Source organism: Conger conger, chromosome 19 (genome assembly GCF_963514075.1).
Source record: "Conger conger chromosome 19, fConCon1.1, whole genome shotgun sequence".
NCBI classification, from domain to species: domain Eukaryota; kingdom Metazoa; phylum Chordata; class Actinopteri; order Anguilliformes; family Congridae; genus Conger; species Conger conger.
In genome coordinates, this window is record NC_083778.1 from 4,240,403 (window position 1) to 4,257,838 (window position 17,436).

General features: G+C 41.2%; 1 protein-coding gene across 21 annotated transcripts in view; it reads right to left on the minus strand.

Moving 5' to 3' along the window:
• LOC133118954 (NACHT, LRR and PYD domains-containing protein 12-like) overlaps window positions 1-17,436 on the minus strand; it is a 687,468-nt gene that overhangs the window by 260,919 nt on the left and 409,113 nt on the right. For 6 of the 21 annotated variants that reach the window (XM_061229293.1, XM_061229288.1, XM_061229286.1 and 3 more), the window contains 4 exons: window positions 12,469-12,579; window positions 9,036-9,090; window positions 7,945-8,284; window positions 5,260-7,087 (listed from right to left, as the gene is read on the minus strand). The exons of 7 other annotated variants lie outside the window; for them this stretch is intronic. In XM_061229293.1, coding sequence (XP_061085277.1) covers window positions 5,260-7,087; window positions 7,945-8,284; window positions 9,036-9,090; window positions 12,469-12,579 — 2,334 coding nt within the window. Of the gene's footprint in view, window positions 1-5,259; window positions 7,088-7,944; window positions 8,285-9,035; window positions 9,091-12,468; window positions 12,580-12,678; window positions 12,807-17,436 lie in introns of all 21 variants that reach the window. 8 more of the 21 variants (XM_061229299.1, XM_061229296.1, XM_061229294.1 and 5 more) reach the window with 4 other exon arrangements.

The window sequence follows — 17,436 nt, forward strand, 5'->3', positions numbered from 1 at the left end:
ATCTTATTCTTTCTGTGTATCCCTGTCTTTTACCTCCCGGGATTTAGTGGTGAATACGTCGCTTAGAAGGGTTAGTCCCTTAGTCGCTTCTGGCTCTCCGCCCAGCCCCGACCTCACATTATTAATCAAAATACAAAAGAGGGCAATACAGATTTGGAAACATTTCAAAAACAGCGACCCCCACTCATACCATTACAAAGCCCTGCAATGCCAAGAGCTGAGCCCAGAGAAGAGTCCTCTCAACCAGCTGGTCCTGAGGCTCAGTTCACTAACCCCCACTAACACCATCCAGCCCTGAGGCTCAGTCACTAACCCCCACTAACACCATCCAGCCCTGAGGCTCAGTCACTAACCCCCACTAACACCATCCAGCCCTGAGGCTCAGTTCACTAACCCTCACTAACACCATCCAGCCCTGAGGCTCAGTTCACTAACCCCCACTAACACCATCCAGCCCTGAGGCTCAGTTCACTAACCCCCACTAACACCATCCAGCCCTGAGGCTCAGTCACTAACCCCCACTAACACCATCCAGCCCTGAGGCTCAGTCACTAACCCCCACTAACACCATCCAGCCCTGAAGCTCAGTCACTAACCCCCACTAACACCATCCAGCCCTGAGGCTCAGTCACTAACCCCCACTAACACCATCCAGCCCTGAGGCTCAGTCACTAACCCCCACTAACACCATCCAGCCCTGAGGCTCAGTCACTAACCCCCACTAACACCATCCAGCCCTGAGGCTCAGTCACTAACCCCCACTAACACCATCCAGCCCTGAGGCTCAGTTCACTAACCCCCACTAACACCATCCAGCCCTGAGGCTCAGTCACTAACCCCCACTAACACCATCCAGCCTCAGGACAGCTCCATACCAAACCAACCAATTAGAATCAACCAAATTATAAAGCAACAAAAACAAAATTACATTACTGACCGGAATATTCAAACACAAAATCAAAACAAATTAGAATGCTATCTGGCCCTAGAAAGACAATAGACTGTGGCAGATTATCTGACCACAGTGAAGAATTATAAACTCAGGAAAACCCTGACAAAGTACAGACTCAGCGAGCACAGCCCAGCAATAGAGACCGGGCGCCACCGGCAGACCTGGCTGCCCAGAGAAGAGAGGCTGTGCTCCCACTGTGACAAACAGGACATGGAGACACACACACACACACACACACACACACACCCCATACACACACACACACACACACACACACACACACACACAGACACACACACACACACCCCATACACACACACACACACACACACACACACACCCCATACACACACACACACACACACACACACACACACACACACAGACCTGGCTGCCCAGAGAAGAGAGGCTGTGCTCCCACTGTGACAAACAGGACATGGAGACACACACACACACACACACACACACACACCCCATAAACACACATACACACACACACACACACGCACACACACACACACACACACCCCACACACACAGACACACACACACACACACACACACACAGACACACACACACACACACACACACACCTGGCTGCCCAGAGAAGAGAGGCTGTGCTCCCACTGTGACAAACAGGACATGGAGGCAGAGCTGCACTAACCATTGTGACAAATACATAGAAATTCCAGAACTTCTCTTTCCCAAATTTAAAAATATATACCCAAACTTCCCAGCCATACCAGAGACACAATTAAACCAGAGACTCTTCCTTGGAGAGGAAAGGAGCTGTGCACATTTGGCAGCACAGTATGTAGCTACCTGCCACAGCCGAGGGACAGCAGTGACCCCTAACCCCCACCAGTTTTAAAGATAAAATGAGGTAATATGATATCATAATTTGCATTTATATATATATATATATATATATATATATGTATATTTGTCATTATGAATAGACCATTGTAATTATACGTGTTTCATTGTAATCTTTGTATTGTTAATTGTTATTATGTTTACTGTTTTTGTAAAAAATATGTTGCTTATCACGTTTTAGCAATATGTATTGGAAAATATGTCATGCCCATAAAGCATTTTGAATTGAATTGAGAGACAGAGAGAGTCAGAGAGAGTCAGGGAGAGTCAGAGACTCAGAGAGAGAGTCAGAGAGAGTTAGAGAGAGTCAGAGAGAGACCATCAGTTCTGAGAATTACTAAAGCATAGCTGCACTGAAATGCAAAAACCAGCTATTTCCCTGAGATGTGGAATCAAGGACTAAGAACACCAATATACAGAAGTGGGGGGGGAAACACCCTTCATAATCCCAGCATGTGGAATTCTGCAAAAACATTTGCACATACAAATACATACAAGGGCCGAATTAGGCTTTTATCCATCCATATTATCAATCTACAAAAACAAGCATTAAAATTGTGGGCCCAAGTTTAGGTCGTAAATAACCGTGTTGTATCCTTCTAACATAATTTACATAGCAACTGAACGGACCACACGGACTCATCGATAACGGCCAAGAGAAATTAACAACAATTCAGAAAATGTAGAACTTTTAAAGATTTAAATCAATCCTATGGTGGGACTTTTGCCATTTATGGACGGTGCAACAAAAATTGTCGGTGCCTTTGACCGTAATCGAATGCTTTCATTTATATCGTTCGAATGACCAAGTGCCGTTAAAAAGCACATTGTATGGGTTTGTGCTATTTGCCTATGCTAGTGACATCATACGAGCCTCATACGCACACTAGTAAAGGCTTAGAACACACTAGCACTAAGTTCTTGGAAGTTTGATCACCACTACTGTGAAGTAAAAAAGTGGACAAATGACGGTTCTGTGAGAAATGTATTGGCGAGCTCACATGCACACACAGCTCTGCATTCTAAAGCTCCACTTTGCCCTCCACAATATGAACGAGCTAGCTGCTTATTATGGTGATGATGTCTGTGCGTCAGATATGCATGATGAATACTGCTCCTTTCGGGACATACGAAAAAAGTTTATTTGAGGAACAAAATAATGAGGTGGCGACTGGTCAGGTTTTAGCCTTCCTTGTTGCTAATGACATGAATAGAGCATTCCCAAACCTTGCAACATTGTATCGCATTTATCTCACAATTCATGTGAGCAGTGCGCAAGCAGAGCGCTCTTTCAGCAGGCTAAAGCTATTGACAACATACCTTCGCTCGACAATGACCGAGGAGCGTCTTTCACAGCTTGCACTTGTCTTTATCGGGAGAAGTGACAAAGAATATTGAATATCTGTAGGCGTGATGCACGTATGGCAGGCTATGGTGGATGTAAAATTAAACCTCAAGAAAATGCGGAGTGTGATAGCGGCAAATCGGTGGAATATTGCTGCTACTGCTAATACTTTGGTGTTTATTTCCATTTACAAGCTGGAGTACCTAATAAAGGGGTCACTGAGTGTATTTGTGCTGTGTGGAGGGCAGAGCCAATTGTGACATCACAGGCCATTGTGACATCACATCTTATTGTGACATCACAGGTTATTGTTACATCAAATCAGTGGACTATTGCCAGTACAGTTTAAATATTTGCATTTACGGGCTTAGCAGAGCATTGGTGTCTCTTCACACGGACTGGGAAGAGTCAGTCTGACATGGATGACTGAATATATAAACCTAATAGTTTACTTTGTATTTAGTCATATTAGAGTTATTGTTCAATATCATTGAAGTGAAACATGTATCTTATGCACTTTGTAAAATACTTTATTTATTGAAGTAAAGAGTTATCATTACCATATTTTCTTCTTTATTTCTGAACAAATTTCTGGTTTATGGCACTACAAGATTAAATTGTATGTGATGTCGGCATATTTTAACGTAAACAAAATGCTTAAGAATAAAGGCATGTATTAGGGATTAATTTAACATTTTAAAATGCAGCAGAAGCCTCCAAATTGCATCAGAAAAAAGAGGCCAGCGGACATCATCTGAACCCCCCTGGCCGGCTACTCTTTCTCTTTGGCCGACTACTTACATTTTTGGGGAACACTCTGCATTGTTCAACATGCGGTCCCTTTCTGGAGCTACACTCCACCACTCCTGCTTCAGCGCGGCAACGACTGCAGTAACTGTCACCTGCCATCCTCAGTGAAAGCTACGAGCCGTTGGGCATGTTCTCCTCACAATGTGAAATCCGCTGGCCTTTGAAATCATTTCCATTAAAAAGCAATGAGCTGCTGTATAGAAGCATGGCTGCTTCTGTTTTCACTGGCAGGCTTCCAGAACAGAGACATACCAGTAAACAAAACTGTATTTCTTCTAAGATTGTTCATAAAGATTCTAACTGTGACAACAGTGTTCCCACCATTTTAAATGTGAAAGTACCTATATGGACCATGGCACAGAATTGTCCATCTATCCTCAGAAACAATTAATAAATTGGTCAGAAGCTGGTGGTAAATCGTGAAAGGAGAACTAGCAGAGTCAAATTCTGGCAGGGAGTCAGACTTGCCCTTGAATATGTTTGTTTCCAGCTGTGTCATTTCTGCATTTTCATTGTATTACTTTGTGCAAAAAAAGTGATATATTTTCTGGAAAAATAAAGAAATATTGTAAATCAATTTCTAAAGTACTGATTGATGGTTATGAAATATTACATGTCCGGTCAGCCAAATTTCTTGGGATCTTAACTGATGAAACGTTAAACTGGAATGATCACATACACTTAGTCTGTAGAAGTAACAAAATCACCCATCATCCGTAAAATCCATCCTTGGGTTCATCAGTCCTGTCTTAACTCTGAACTACAGCCTCATTTCCCCTTATCTTCTATACTGTAATATTGCATGGGCCACCACATACCCCACCTCTCTTCACAGAATCTCCATTTTGCAGAAATAAATGTGTGGGAGATGGTGGGTTACCGTGCACTGAACATTACTGCTGCCCTAGAGGTTTGGAGAATAGTTTTTAAAAAACACTGAAACTAAATAAAAACTTGCTGAGATTACAGGATGAACCTGGAATCCCCCCTTTCTCCCCCCTAAAACCTTTCATTTTCAACAAATTCATCATTTATTTGACAGTTGATCTTTGGAAATAATAATCGTAAATTAAATTAAACAAAATATATAAGTGAGGAGTTTTTGCATTTGATGCTGCTTATGTTCTGGGTTCAGAACATTAAATGAGGGCACATTGGAAATTATAATCAAATTTTCAGCTGCCTGACAATTTTATTGCACTTTATTCTGACTAGAATGATAACGTATGAAAATATGCTGTCAATAATCTACATGAATATTGACATAATACTCACATGGCCTTCCTGCAGTTCCTGACTACTGGTACCAGTCTGTGACGACCTGCTGCTGATGTGTTGTAGGTCTTCAAGTCAAACTCATCCAGGACCTCCTCTGACATCAGTAACACAAAGGCCAGAGCTGAACATTGGTGGGGTTCCAGCTCTTTATCAGAAAGTGTTCCTGATCTCAGGGAATTCTGGATTTCCTCCACAAGTGAGTTGTCATTCAGTTCATTCAGACAGTGGAACATATTGATGGTCCTCTCTGCTGAAGATTCGTCTTTGATCTGCTTCTTAATGAACCAGACTGTTTTCTTGATGGTCCCTGATCTGCTTCCTGTCTGTGTCTGTGGGTCTGGTACAGGGGATCTGCTTACTGTCTGTGTCAGTAGTCCTCCTAAGAGGGGCTGAATGGAGTCCAGAGAGAGGCCGAGAAGGAATCGGAGGAAAAGGTCCAGGTGTCCGTTCTTACTCTGTAAGGCCTGATCCACTGCAGTCTCATGTAACTCAGACAGCTGCACTCTGCCACTGTGAGGTTTTGATTCTTCTGCTCTGAGCACTTTTCTGTTCTCATTTACACATGAATGAAACACAAACAAGGCGGCCAGATACTCCTGAATGCTCAGATGCACAAAGCAGTAGACCTTCTCCTGACCCACCCCATGCTCCTCTTTAAAGATCTCTGTGCACACCCCAGAGTACACTGAAGCTTCACTGACATCAATGCCACTGTCTCTCAGGTCCTCTTCATAGAATATCAGATTGCCCTTTTCCAGCTGTACAAAAGCCAGCTTCCCCAGTTTCAGGATGATTTCTGTATCTGATGCTGACATCTTTGGGTTTGTTTCATCAGAGCCACAATACTTCAGATTCTTCACTTTAGTCTGAATGAGCAGGAAGTGTGTGTACATTTCAGTCAGAGTTTTGGGCAGATCTCCACTCTCTACTTTACCTACCACTGTCTCCAGAACAATAGCAGAAATCCAGCAGAAGACTGGTATGTGACACATGATGTAGAGACTCCTGGATGAATGGATGTGTGAGATGATTCTGCTGGCCTGGTTCTGATCTCTGATTCTCTTTCTGAAGTACTCCTCCTTCTGTGGGTCATTGAACCCTCGTACCTCTGTCACCTGGTGGATGCACTCAGGAGGGATCTGATTGGCTGCTGCAGGTCGGGAGGTGATCCAGAGGAGAGCAGAGGGAAGCAGATTCCCCTTAATGAGGTTGGTCAGCAGCACATCCACTGGTGATGACTCTGTTATATCACAGCAGATCTCATTGCTTTGGAAATGTAGAGGAAGTCGACACTCATCCAGACCATCACAGATAAACACAACTTTGACTTCATCACCTTCAACACTTTTGATCTCTTTCAGTTGTGGAAAGTAGTGCTGCAGAAGTTGCATCAGACTGAATGCTCCTTCCTTCTTCAGATTCAGATCTCGGAAAGGAAGAGTGAAGATGAAATCAACGTCCTGATTGGCTTTTCCTTCTGCCCAGTCCAGAATGAACTTCTGCACAGAGACGGTTTTCCCAATGCCAGCAATACCCTTTGTAAGCACAGTTCTGATGCGTTTCTCTTGTCCAGGTAAAGGCTTGAAGATGTCATTGCAGAGGATTGGAGTCTCCTGGGTGGTTTGTCTCTTGGATGCTGTCTCAATCTGTCTGACCTCGTGCTCATTATTGACCCCCCCACTTCCCCCCTCTGTGATGTAGAGCTCTGTATAGATCTCATTGAGGAGAGTTGTGTGGCCCTGCACTGCTAAACCTTCAAATATGCATTCAAACTTCTTCTTCTGATGAGTTTTCAGTTCCTGCTGGGCTCTTTTAATGGATTCATCTGAAGAGAGGAAATATGAGAAATAATTCTGTTTAAAATAAGATTAAAGTTTACAATTCAATAAAAGATTAAGAAGAAAAGCAGTTTTCACAGTATTTTACACACATCAGTGTTACAAACCTTTAACAGTGTAACACACCTCTCTCACAATATTACAGACCTATCAATGATAATCAATCACAAATAAAACAAATGAGCAAAAATGACATACTGCTGCACTTGTAAAATAAGAATGAACACCTTCAAATACTGTCAAAGGTCACATGGTCATTTTAAAATCTATTCTGCCCTGAATATGAACTCAGGACAGTCTCTCTGATGGCACAGTGCTTTAGTTACTGCACAAACTCAGGACAGTCTGTCTGATGGGACAGTGCTTTAGTTACTGCACAAACTCAGGACAGTCTGTCTGATGGGACAGTGCTTTAGTTACTGCACAAACTCAGGGCAGTCTGTCTGATGGGACAGTGCTTTAGTTACTGCACAAACTCAGGGCAGTCTCTCTGATGGCACAGTGCTTTAGTTACTGCACAAACTCAGGGCAGTCTCTCTGATGGGACAGTGCTTTAGTTACTGCACAAACTCAGAGCAGTCTGTTACTGACTTTTGAGCACAAAGTTCCTGGATTGATTCCCCTTCAGAGACATTTAATCTTCTGTGCAATCACTACTTGAGGCTATAATTTCATTTAAATGCCATTGTGAACATGTTGTTCATGATGTTTTCGAGATTATCAAGGTAAAGCATTATCATGAAAGTTTGAATTCTATAAATCAGAACATTGCACTGTGAGATCTGTTTGCTAAACTCATGTCAGTACTCTAATGGACACACAGTAGCAATGAGAGAGAACTTACTGTGCTGCTCATCTCTCTCCAGTGAGTCAGCGAGATCCTTCTGCTTCATGTTCCTCAGGATGTGGAGTGTGATCTTCAGAGACCTCTCACTGCCACAGGTCTCCAGCATCTTCTCAACAATGTACAGGACCTCAGGATCATCCTGCTCTCTCTCACTGCATTCTGGGTAATCATGGCTTTGATGACTCTTGAACAATTCCTTCATCTTCATGAACTTCTCCAGCACAGAAGGATCTTTAGACAGAGTCTTAAAGCATTCTGGGCAGTCCTGACTCAGATGGCTCTGAAACAGTTTCAACTTTCCTTTCTTCTTCAGCCTCAACAGAGTGTGCAGGAGAGACTGAAATAAACACATGAAGAGGTATAGCCACAATAAGATCCACACAGCCGTTGGGCTCTTGAGCAAGGCCCTTAACCCTGCATTGCTCCAGGGGAGGATTGTCTCCTGCTTAGTCTCATCAACTGTACGTCACTCTGGATAAGAGCATCTGCCAAATGCCAATAATGTAATGTAATGTAATGTAATGATTATCTAATCAGCCAATTGTATGGCAGCAGCGCAATGCATACATTAATGTAGACTGGGGTCAGGAGCTTCAGTTAATGTTCACATCAACCATCAGAATGGGGAAAAAATGTGATCGAAGTGACTGTGGAATGATTGTTGGTGGCAGACAGGGTGGTTTGAGTATCTCAGAACCTGCTGATATCCTGGGATTTTCATGCACACTAATCTCTAGAGTTTGCAAGGAATGGTGCAAAAAACAAAACTCCAATGGCAGCAGACCGAAAGGCCTTGTTAATGAGAGACGTCAGAGGAGAATGGCCAGACAAGTCAAAACTGACATGAAGGTGACAGTAACACAGATAACCACACATTACAACAGTGGTACGCAGAAGAGCATCTCTGAACAAAAAATGCTTCATAACTCTCAGTGGATAGGCTACAGCAGAAGAAGTCTAAAAAATAAGTGTAATAAATACCTAATAAAGTGCTCAGTGAGTGTACTGTATATTCAAATTAAATGGACTGCACAAAGAAAACGGCATAATCAATTGAAAACAATTAGGAAGAAAATCTGATCTCACACCTGTTTTGGGAAAGATAGTTTCTCTGGTATCTTCTCTTCTGAAGAGAGCTGCACCCTGTAAAGAAAACATGGAGACAGAGCTTCCAGTTAAACTCAATCAATCAATTTTTATTTGTATCACGCTTTTAACAAAGGGACTTTGTCGCAAAGCAGCTTTCCAGAGAACTGGCCCCCAAGAGTACACCTAGGGCAACAGTGGCAAGGAAAAACTCCCTGGCTAATAGGAAGAAACCTTGGGCAGAACCTGACTCAGTGGGGGAACCCATCTGCCTCTGGTTGACACAGGTTTATTATAAAAATGGTTGTGAATATAAGCAGATATATTGTAGTGAACTCTCCTCTGAAGTTGAGTGGAGGACCCACTGTCTGAGAGATGAGAAATATGTGATCGGCTTTGAAATTAACCTATTATTAATTTTTAATTAATGATCTATATGTTATGTTCAAACATATGGGAAAAATATATTTATATACCCTCACTTCTGTTTCACCAGAGTATTAAAATGAGGTAACAAGCATGCAATATCCCTTTGTCAACCATCAGCATGGGAAAAGCCAAGGAACTGTCAATTCAGAAGGCACAGGTGATAATTGACCATCCCTTAAGAAAAATACGTTAATTATACTAAAAGTACTTTTAAAGGATAGTATTCTTTTAGTTTACTTTTGGCATACTTTCAAGAACTAAACTTTACTTATAGAACATATTCGTATCCTTTTAAAAAAAATTGTATTCCTTGCATCACACCAGATACTTTAAAGTATTCAAAACTATACTTATAAATATTTCAGTAAGTTTACTTTATAAATAGAAAGTATACTGCACAAACACTTTTAAGTGTTCTAAAGTCTACTTGCAAGTAGTTCAGTAAGTATACTTAAATGAAAGTGAACTACCCAGATACTTTGAAGCATTCAAAAGTATACTTGTAGTTTACTTTAAAGCAGTGCTTCACAACTCCAGTCCAGGACCCACTTGCCAGAAATTTTTTGATGTAACCAGGAACACACACACATCTGATTTAACTAATCAAGAGCATTTTTTAGTGACTTGATTGGTTCAGTCATTAAATCAGGTGTGTAAGTTCCTGGGTGCAACAAAAACCTCCTGGAAAGTGGGTCCCAAGGACTGGAGTTGAGAAACACTGCTTTAAAGTAAATTAAATATACTTAAAACAATTTAGTCTACTTAGTACAAAAACAAGTATAGAACAAGTAAACTAGGAGTATAGTTAACGTTTTCTCCAAAAAAGTGTACTTGAAAATATACTATTTTTCAAAAGGGATAAGATGAGTGGCGGCTGGTATAACTGGGCTAACAGGGCTAAGCCCTCCCTTTTTTCTTTTGAAGAAAGAAAAACGGGGAAAGAAGTTTTTTTTTATTATCCTTGTGTAGGTCTTGTTTCTCATCTTATTTCATATTACAGTTTTTTACAAACAAGTTTGTGCTCAATTTTCAAAATCTTAGACACAACACTCAAAATGGTAAGCATTTGTAACACAGCCTGTTTGCCTGTTCAAAACATGCATTGTTCCTTCATATCTTTGAAGAAAACTTGCACTTCCACACTATTGTTTAAAATAACTCATTTATCGTGAAATACTATAGGAACATTTGTTTAGATCACCTACACAAAAGATACATATAGCTTCACTGTTTAGCTGTTTTTACACTTCTTTAATATTGCAGTTAGAACACATGATACATGTTTCAAAATGGTTATTTTTGTGGTTCTAAATAAAGGTAAAGGTAAAGGACGCAGTAGAAGAGAGTGGAATCATTTAACAAAATCAGAATACTGTAAAATATATAATTACAACATACTGTGGGTTTGTTTCACAGTTTTTGTTGCAATTGTAAAGAAGCCTTTAGAGTTACTTTTTTTTTTACTTTTCACACAGTACAAGAGCACTTTATGTGGACCAAACTGCTCAATTTAATCTGAAGGTCTGTGTGAGACACGCATCTTCAATTTGATGTCCATTTGAGGCGTGTGAATAGTGCTGAATTAATGAAATGGCGGGCACAAATATGAACAAATATGTACTTCACTAATCATCTGTTTTCTAAGATGTCTTTGGACGAAAAACTCAAAACAAAGAGATTGAGGACCAAACCAGGTGCAGCTTCGGCAACAGGACAAACAACAAAATCGTAGGTTTTGTGATTCTTAGTTTGAATAAACAGACTGGCTAGCTAAGAGCGAGTGTAGCTAAGAAGCTTTTCTGCTTCTCATGCTTGCTTTTAGGAGTAGACATGGCATGGACTCGGCAAGGCATTACAGATTTGAAACATTTATTGGAGAGCACTCGGAAGCATGACTTGAAAACTGATACTGGAAATAGCATCAAGCTGTCAATGCTGGGTAAAGCTACCATAGCGTGTCAGCTTGATGGAGGTAGTTAATTGTAACTCTGTATAGAGACATAGCCGATCACTTGTCTAAACACACTAAGTTACCCGTGTAGTTACCCGTAAGTTACCCGAGACAAGTTCAAATGAGCTGCTTGACTGTAGCTATGTTCACCGTTTATGGAAAATAACTGGCTGATGAAATATGGAAGGCAACATTTCTGGCTGTGCAAACTGAGATGACAGACAAAGTTATGGACAGAATTCCCACTGGTGCCAGCCATCCTGAAAATGATATGAGCTCATGGTATTGTAAGGTGCTTTGAATAAAGGTATTGATGAAATGGCATATATACAAATGCAATGCTGGAGCGCGAGCTATTGATAGGTTTAAGACTTTTAGTTTTCAGCCCCCCCATCCAGTATCACCACCAAGGTCCACTGCATAGGATGGATAGGATGGCATCTCCATACCAACAAACTCAAACATTATTTACCATCAATGGAACAATCCATTCAACAAAGTACCAGGAAATCTTATCAGAAAATCTGGTGCCTGAGACTTGGCCGTAGGTAGATTTCCCAGCGGGACAATGACTCCAAACATACATACAAATCCACACAGAAATGGTTAAGTAAAAACAGCATCCATGTTCTGCAATTGCCATCTCAGTCTCCACACTTAAAACCTGTGGTCTGGGGTCCATACGGCAAACCCAAGGTTATCAAGGATTCTGAAAGGTTCTGCCTGCAGGAATGGTCAAAAATCCCTCCGAATGTGATCTCTAACCATAGCACAAATCATAGAAAAGGGCTGTCATGTTTACCAGGGGTGTTTGCATAAAGTATTAAACCAGGAGTGGCAATAATCGTGGAAATATTAGAAATATGTAATACTTCAGTTGATTCCAATCATTAATAAAGCACAATACACATGTTGGAAAAAAGGTTTACGTCAATAACTATTATTTTAAGAACATATTAATCATGGAGCTCACTGTAACTGCTTAACATTTAGTGTTGTGATCAGGGGGGACTGACTCGCCACGCCCTGGTGTTAGTTTGAACCTGTTTAATTACCTTTGATCACCTGTGAACTCTCCTCTGAAGTCAATTGGATGATGCATTGAACGATCACTCTTCATAGACAGACAGCTGGGTACAGGTGACCCTGCTCTTTCTACCTGGACCCTGTGAACAAAACATGGAGACAGAGCTTCCAGTTAAACTCACCCTCTGACTGCAGCTCTAACTCACAGCACATTAAATATCTGAGTCGTGCATTTATACCTCTTTCTGTCAGTGCTGAGGGTTCCACCTTTGCTCTCTTGGCTAGATGCAGTGCCCCCCATCTCAGAAGACTGGAACACGTCAGACCAGACTAGACCACATGTGGGTTCTGACCCAAATCAGCCAACCTGCAAACACACAAAATGAGAACACACTGAACACACATATAGACACACTAATACAAACAGACAAGCACATACACAATATAGCACAGTGTTGACAGGAAGCAGTCTGGAATTTAAATGGTCCATAAACCTACACTCCACATCCATCCATCCATGATCTAATACACTCACTTCTGGTCAGGGTCATGGGGGGGCTGGAGCCTATCCCAGCATGCACTGGGCGAGATGCAGGAAAACACCCTGGACAGGTTGCAAATCCATCACAGAGCAACATACTAATACAGTCACCTCAGGAATGTGGGACCATTGATAATGTATTCAGGATGTTAGACACCCTCCCCTTGCAAGGATAACGGGGTCTTTTTCTGTAATGTCTTATAAGACTGGAGAACACATGGGAGGGATCTTAGACCCTTCCCCAATCCACAATCTTTCCAGATCTTTGATATTTTCATGTGTGATTACCCAGGTTTTTGGGTAAAATGTCCTGGTACTTGGGTAGAGTTCATAATGCTATTGCTATTAACAAGGGCCCCAGGACCAGTGGGATCAAAACAGCCCCAATACATTAATGATCCACTATCATATCTACCCCAGGTATGATGCTCTTTTCTGTATATTAATCCTTAATCAACACCAAACCTATGCCCAGCCAAAGAGCTCTAATGTCATATCATCTGACCACAGTACACAAGACCATTAAGGAAATAGCCGCTTTTGTCATTGCACCCAATAAAGCCATTCATCCTGAATCAATTCCAAATAGTCTTTTGGCATGGAGGCAGTGTCTAATAGTAGAAATTATGAAATTCTGATTGTAGCAATTAATTGTAGATTTGGAAACTTGGTGACCTGAAGATGGAACCAAGTTGTGTTATTCTCTAACTCTGGCCACTGGATTTTTCTTGCTCGCTGTACCATCTACCTGCCTGTGGATGTGGATGAGATACACTAGTGCCCTCTACTGGTGCATAGCATACACTAGCCCCCTCTACTGGTGCATAGCATACACTAGCCCCCTCTACTGGTGCATAGCATACACTAGCCCCCTCTACTGGTGCATAGCATACACTATTCCTATAACTTCTTAATGCCCTCATAGTAGTAAATTAAATATATCACATATCATTCATTGTCCTAACCCGCTTATCCTGAACAGGGTCGCAGGGGGGCTGGAGCCTATCCCAGCATACATTGGGCGAAAGGCAGGAATACACCCTGGACAGGTCGCCAGTCCATCGAAGGGCACACACACCATTCACTCACACACTCATACCTATGGGCAATTTAGACTCTCCAATCAGCCTAACCTGCATGTCTTTGGACTGTGGGAGGAAACCCACGCAGACACCCACGAGAACACGCAAACTCCACACAGAGAGGCCCAGGCCGACGGGGATTCGAACCCAGGACCTCCTTGCTGTGAGGCGGCAGTGCTACCCACTGCACCATCCGTGCTGCTAACTACATCATATATGTGAACACCAACCAATTGTTTACTTTAATTTGAGAGTTAGTTTCCTTTAAAAAACATTTTACCTCAGTTTTATACCCCAGTGAAACAGGAAGCCATGGAAGGCCACAACACAGTTCTGTAGGACTGAGATTAACTTCATCTCATGTCAACATGGTGGTGTTGATTTCACCTTGTTAGATTTTCTTCATCAGAATCTTTAAGGGTCAACTACACGTTTCGAGTTTTTCAACTGCACATTAGTCCATAATTACATCACATTTGACAAATAGGAACAGGCTCGCAAGAAAATGTTCATGGAAAACCGCTAAAACCAATTATTAATCAAAGCAGATCATTATTTCTTAAGTAGCCTCATTGTAAAATTTTTATCACATATTCTTTGTTTACAACTCAAGCATAACGCAGACTGGCATTGACGTGGCTTTGAAAACACGCTTTCCTGCTTTGAAGCAGTGCATACACAGCTACGTACTGCCACCTTGTGGTACAAACAAGAAACGGCGTCTAATACAACTAACCACAATTCCTGCTCCTAAAGTGGCTGCTGAATTGAATATGATTGAAACAAGCAAGAATTACACGGAATATGATTCAACAGGAAAGACATGGCCACTGAGTCGTTGTGAATTGGGACTGGTTAGAGTTGGACGTCAAATATGAACCCTGAAACATTTTTAACATGCTCCTATAGACGGAAGCTGTTGGCTCATTTCAAATAATAGAAACTATGAAACTATGAAAGCTCCACACATGAATTAGCAAACCACCACCGAATTTAACATAGCAGAAATCAATTTAAGGTCATTTGTCTTCGTTCTTACTCTCACCTAACATGGAGGAACAACACAAAAACCAACAATAGCATGCCACGTTCTGTACATTCTGCCCAAATTCTACATTTGATCACGAAACCAAACAGTCAAACAGCTAGAGCAAAAATAAAAACAATGACATTCCACACAAGGTTCATACAAATGTTTGATAATGTATATCCAAATCCAAAACTGTTATTCTATCCATAAGTCTCAATTCAAGATAAATAGGCTTCGATCGGTGGAATATGGCACAACGCTTTGTTTGATCATCGCACAAAAAAATAGCTTCAAAATGACGATGTTAATACATTCCAGAACAGGTGTGTTATGAGGTGGGTCCTTCCAACACGCAGGCACAAACTTTCATTTATCCATTCGGCCCATGATTCAGTTTAGTTTTTAATTATATTTATATGTTCACAACAATTTTTCATTTTTGTGGCTCAGGCTGTTCATATTTATGAACCGTCATATTTATGAAGTGCGGTGTTGTCTGAAAAGTAGTTACCATGGAGATAATGGCACAACCCCTGGATCCCCAGGATATTTTAATAGCATCCAGGTCACATGACCCATTGATTCCGAACCAAAGTCAATGAATTCTACTATTCCTACCATATTAGGGCACACATTGTTGTATTGCCAATATATCCTTATTGTGCAGTAGATTAGAAAATAGTAGATAACCCCCCCCCCCCCCCCCAATAGCTTCCAGGTCACATGACCCATTGACACAAAACAGCATAGTTGCTACATAAAGCATGATTGCTACATAGAACATTATCCCAAAAGGCTTGGGGATCACCAGGTGCTTTTTTTGCAACTGTGAGACAAGCACTGATGTTCTCTTGATATCTTGATGTTCTCTTGATAAGCAGTGGTTTCCACCTTGCCACTCTTTTATGAATCCCTTTTTTCCCAGTCTCTATTGTGCAGTCATGGATGCAGACATTAGCTGAGGCTAGAGAGGCCTCATGTTGGATGTTCTTCTGGGATCATGTGTGACTTCCTGGATGAGTTTTCACTGTGCCCTTGGAGGGATTTTAGCAGGCCAGCCACTCCCAGGAAGATCCCCCACTGCTTCAAGTGTTCTCCATTTGGAGATAATGGCACTCTCTGTAGTTAGGAGTCCCAGAGCCTTAGAAATGGCTGTGTAACCCTTTCCAGACCTGATGAACTTTTTTCTCATCTCTTCTGGAGTTTTCTTTGATCATGGCAATCCAATTTGTCTGAATTAAAGCAGTTCTGCAAAGAAAAGGGGGATAATATTCCTCCACAGCGATGTGAAAGATTGATATCAAATTACAGGAAGTCCAAAAGGTGGTGCAACCAGCTAGTAAGATTAAGGGGACAATTACTTTCTCACAGGGATGACCTGGGTGTTTAATTACTTTTTTCCATTAAATAAATTTAGTCATTTAGAAATTGTAAAATAAAATATTGATTTCAGAATTAAACAGCAATAAAAACAGTTGCGCCCTATGTGGGATCAAATTATTTCATATTGGTTTTTAGTCACTCGGTTTCGTGGTCGGGAAGCTATTGAAAAAAGATTAGTATTTCATGAGCAAATAAATCTCCTAATTTCTTAACTCATACTTCTTTCAATATACACTCAGTGACCACTTTATTAGGTATTTATTAGAATTGTTTTTTTAGACTTCTATTGCTGTAGCCTATCCACTTAAGAGTTATGATGCGTTGTGTGTTCAGAGATGCTCTTCTGCATACCACTGTTGTAATGTGTGGGAATTTGTATAACTATCACCTTCCTGTCAGTTTTGACCAGCCTGGACATTCTCCTCTGACGTCTCTCATTAACAAGGCCTTTCTGTCTGCAGAACTGCTGCTCACTGGACACCATTCTTTTCAAACTCTAGAGACTAGTGTGCATGAAAATCTCAGGATATCAGCAGTTTCTGAGATTCTCAAACCACCCTGTCTGCCACCAACAATCATTCCACGGTCACATTTTTTCCTCATTCTGATGGTTGATGTGAACATTAACTGAAGCTCCTGACCCGTATCTCCATGATTGTATGCATTGCACTACTGCCACATAATTAGCCTATTTAATAATGAATAAGTAGGTGTAATGAAGTAAAAATGTTCCTAATAAAGTGCTCAGTGAGTGTATATATATTTTTAAGACACTAAGTAGTGCATATTGACAATAAAAAGATGTGTGCCCGGAATGGGGTTCATAGTAGTATTATATGCTTTTGGTCACTATTACTTTTCCATTAACAGAACAGAATTATATTTTTTCAATTACAATATTTAATAAAATATTAAGAAGCACTTGTCAACAAAAAGGTGTGCCCTTTCTGGGAATTTGGGA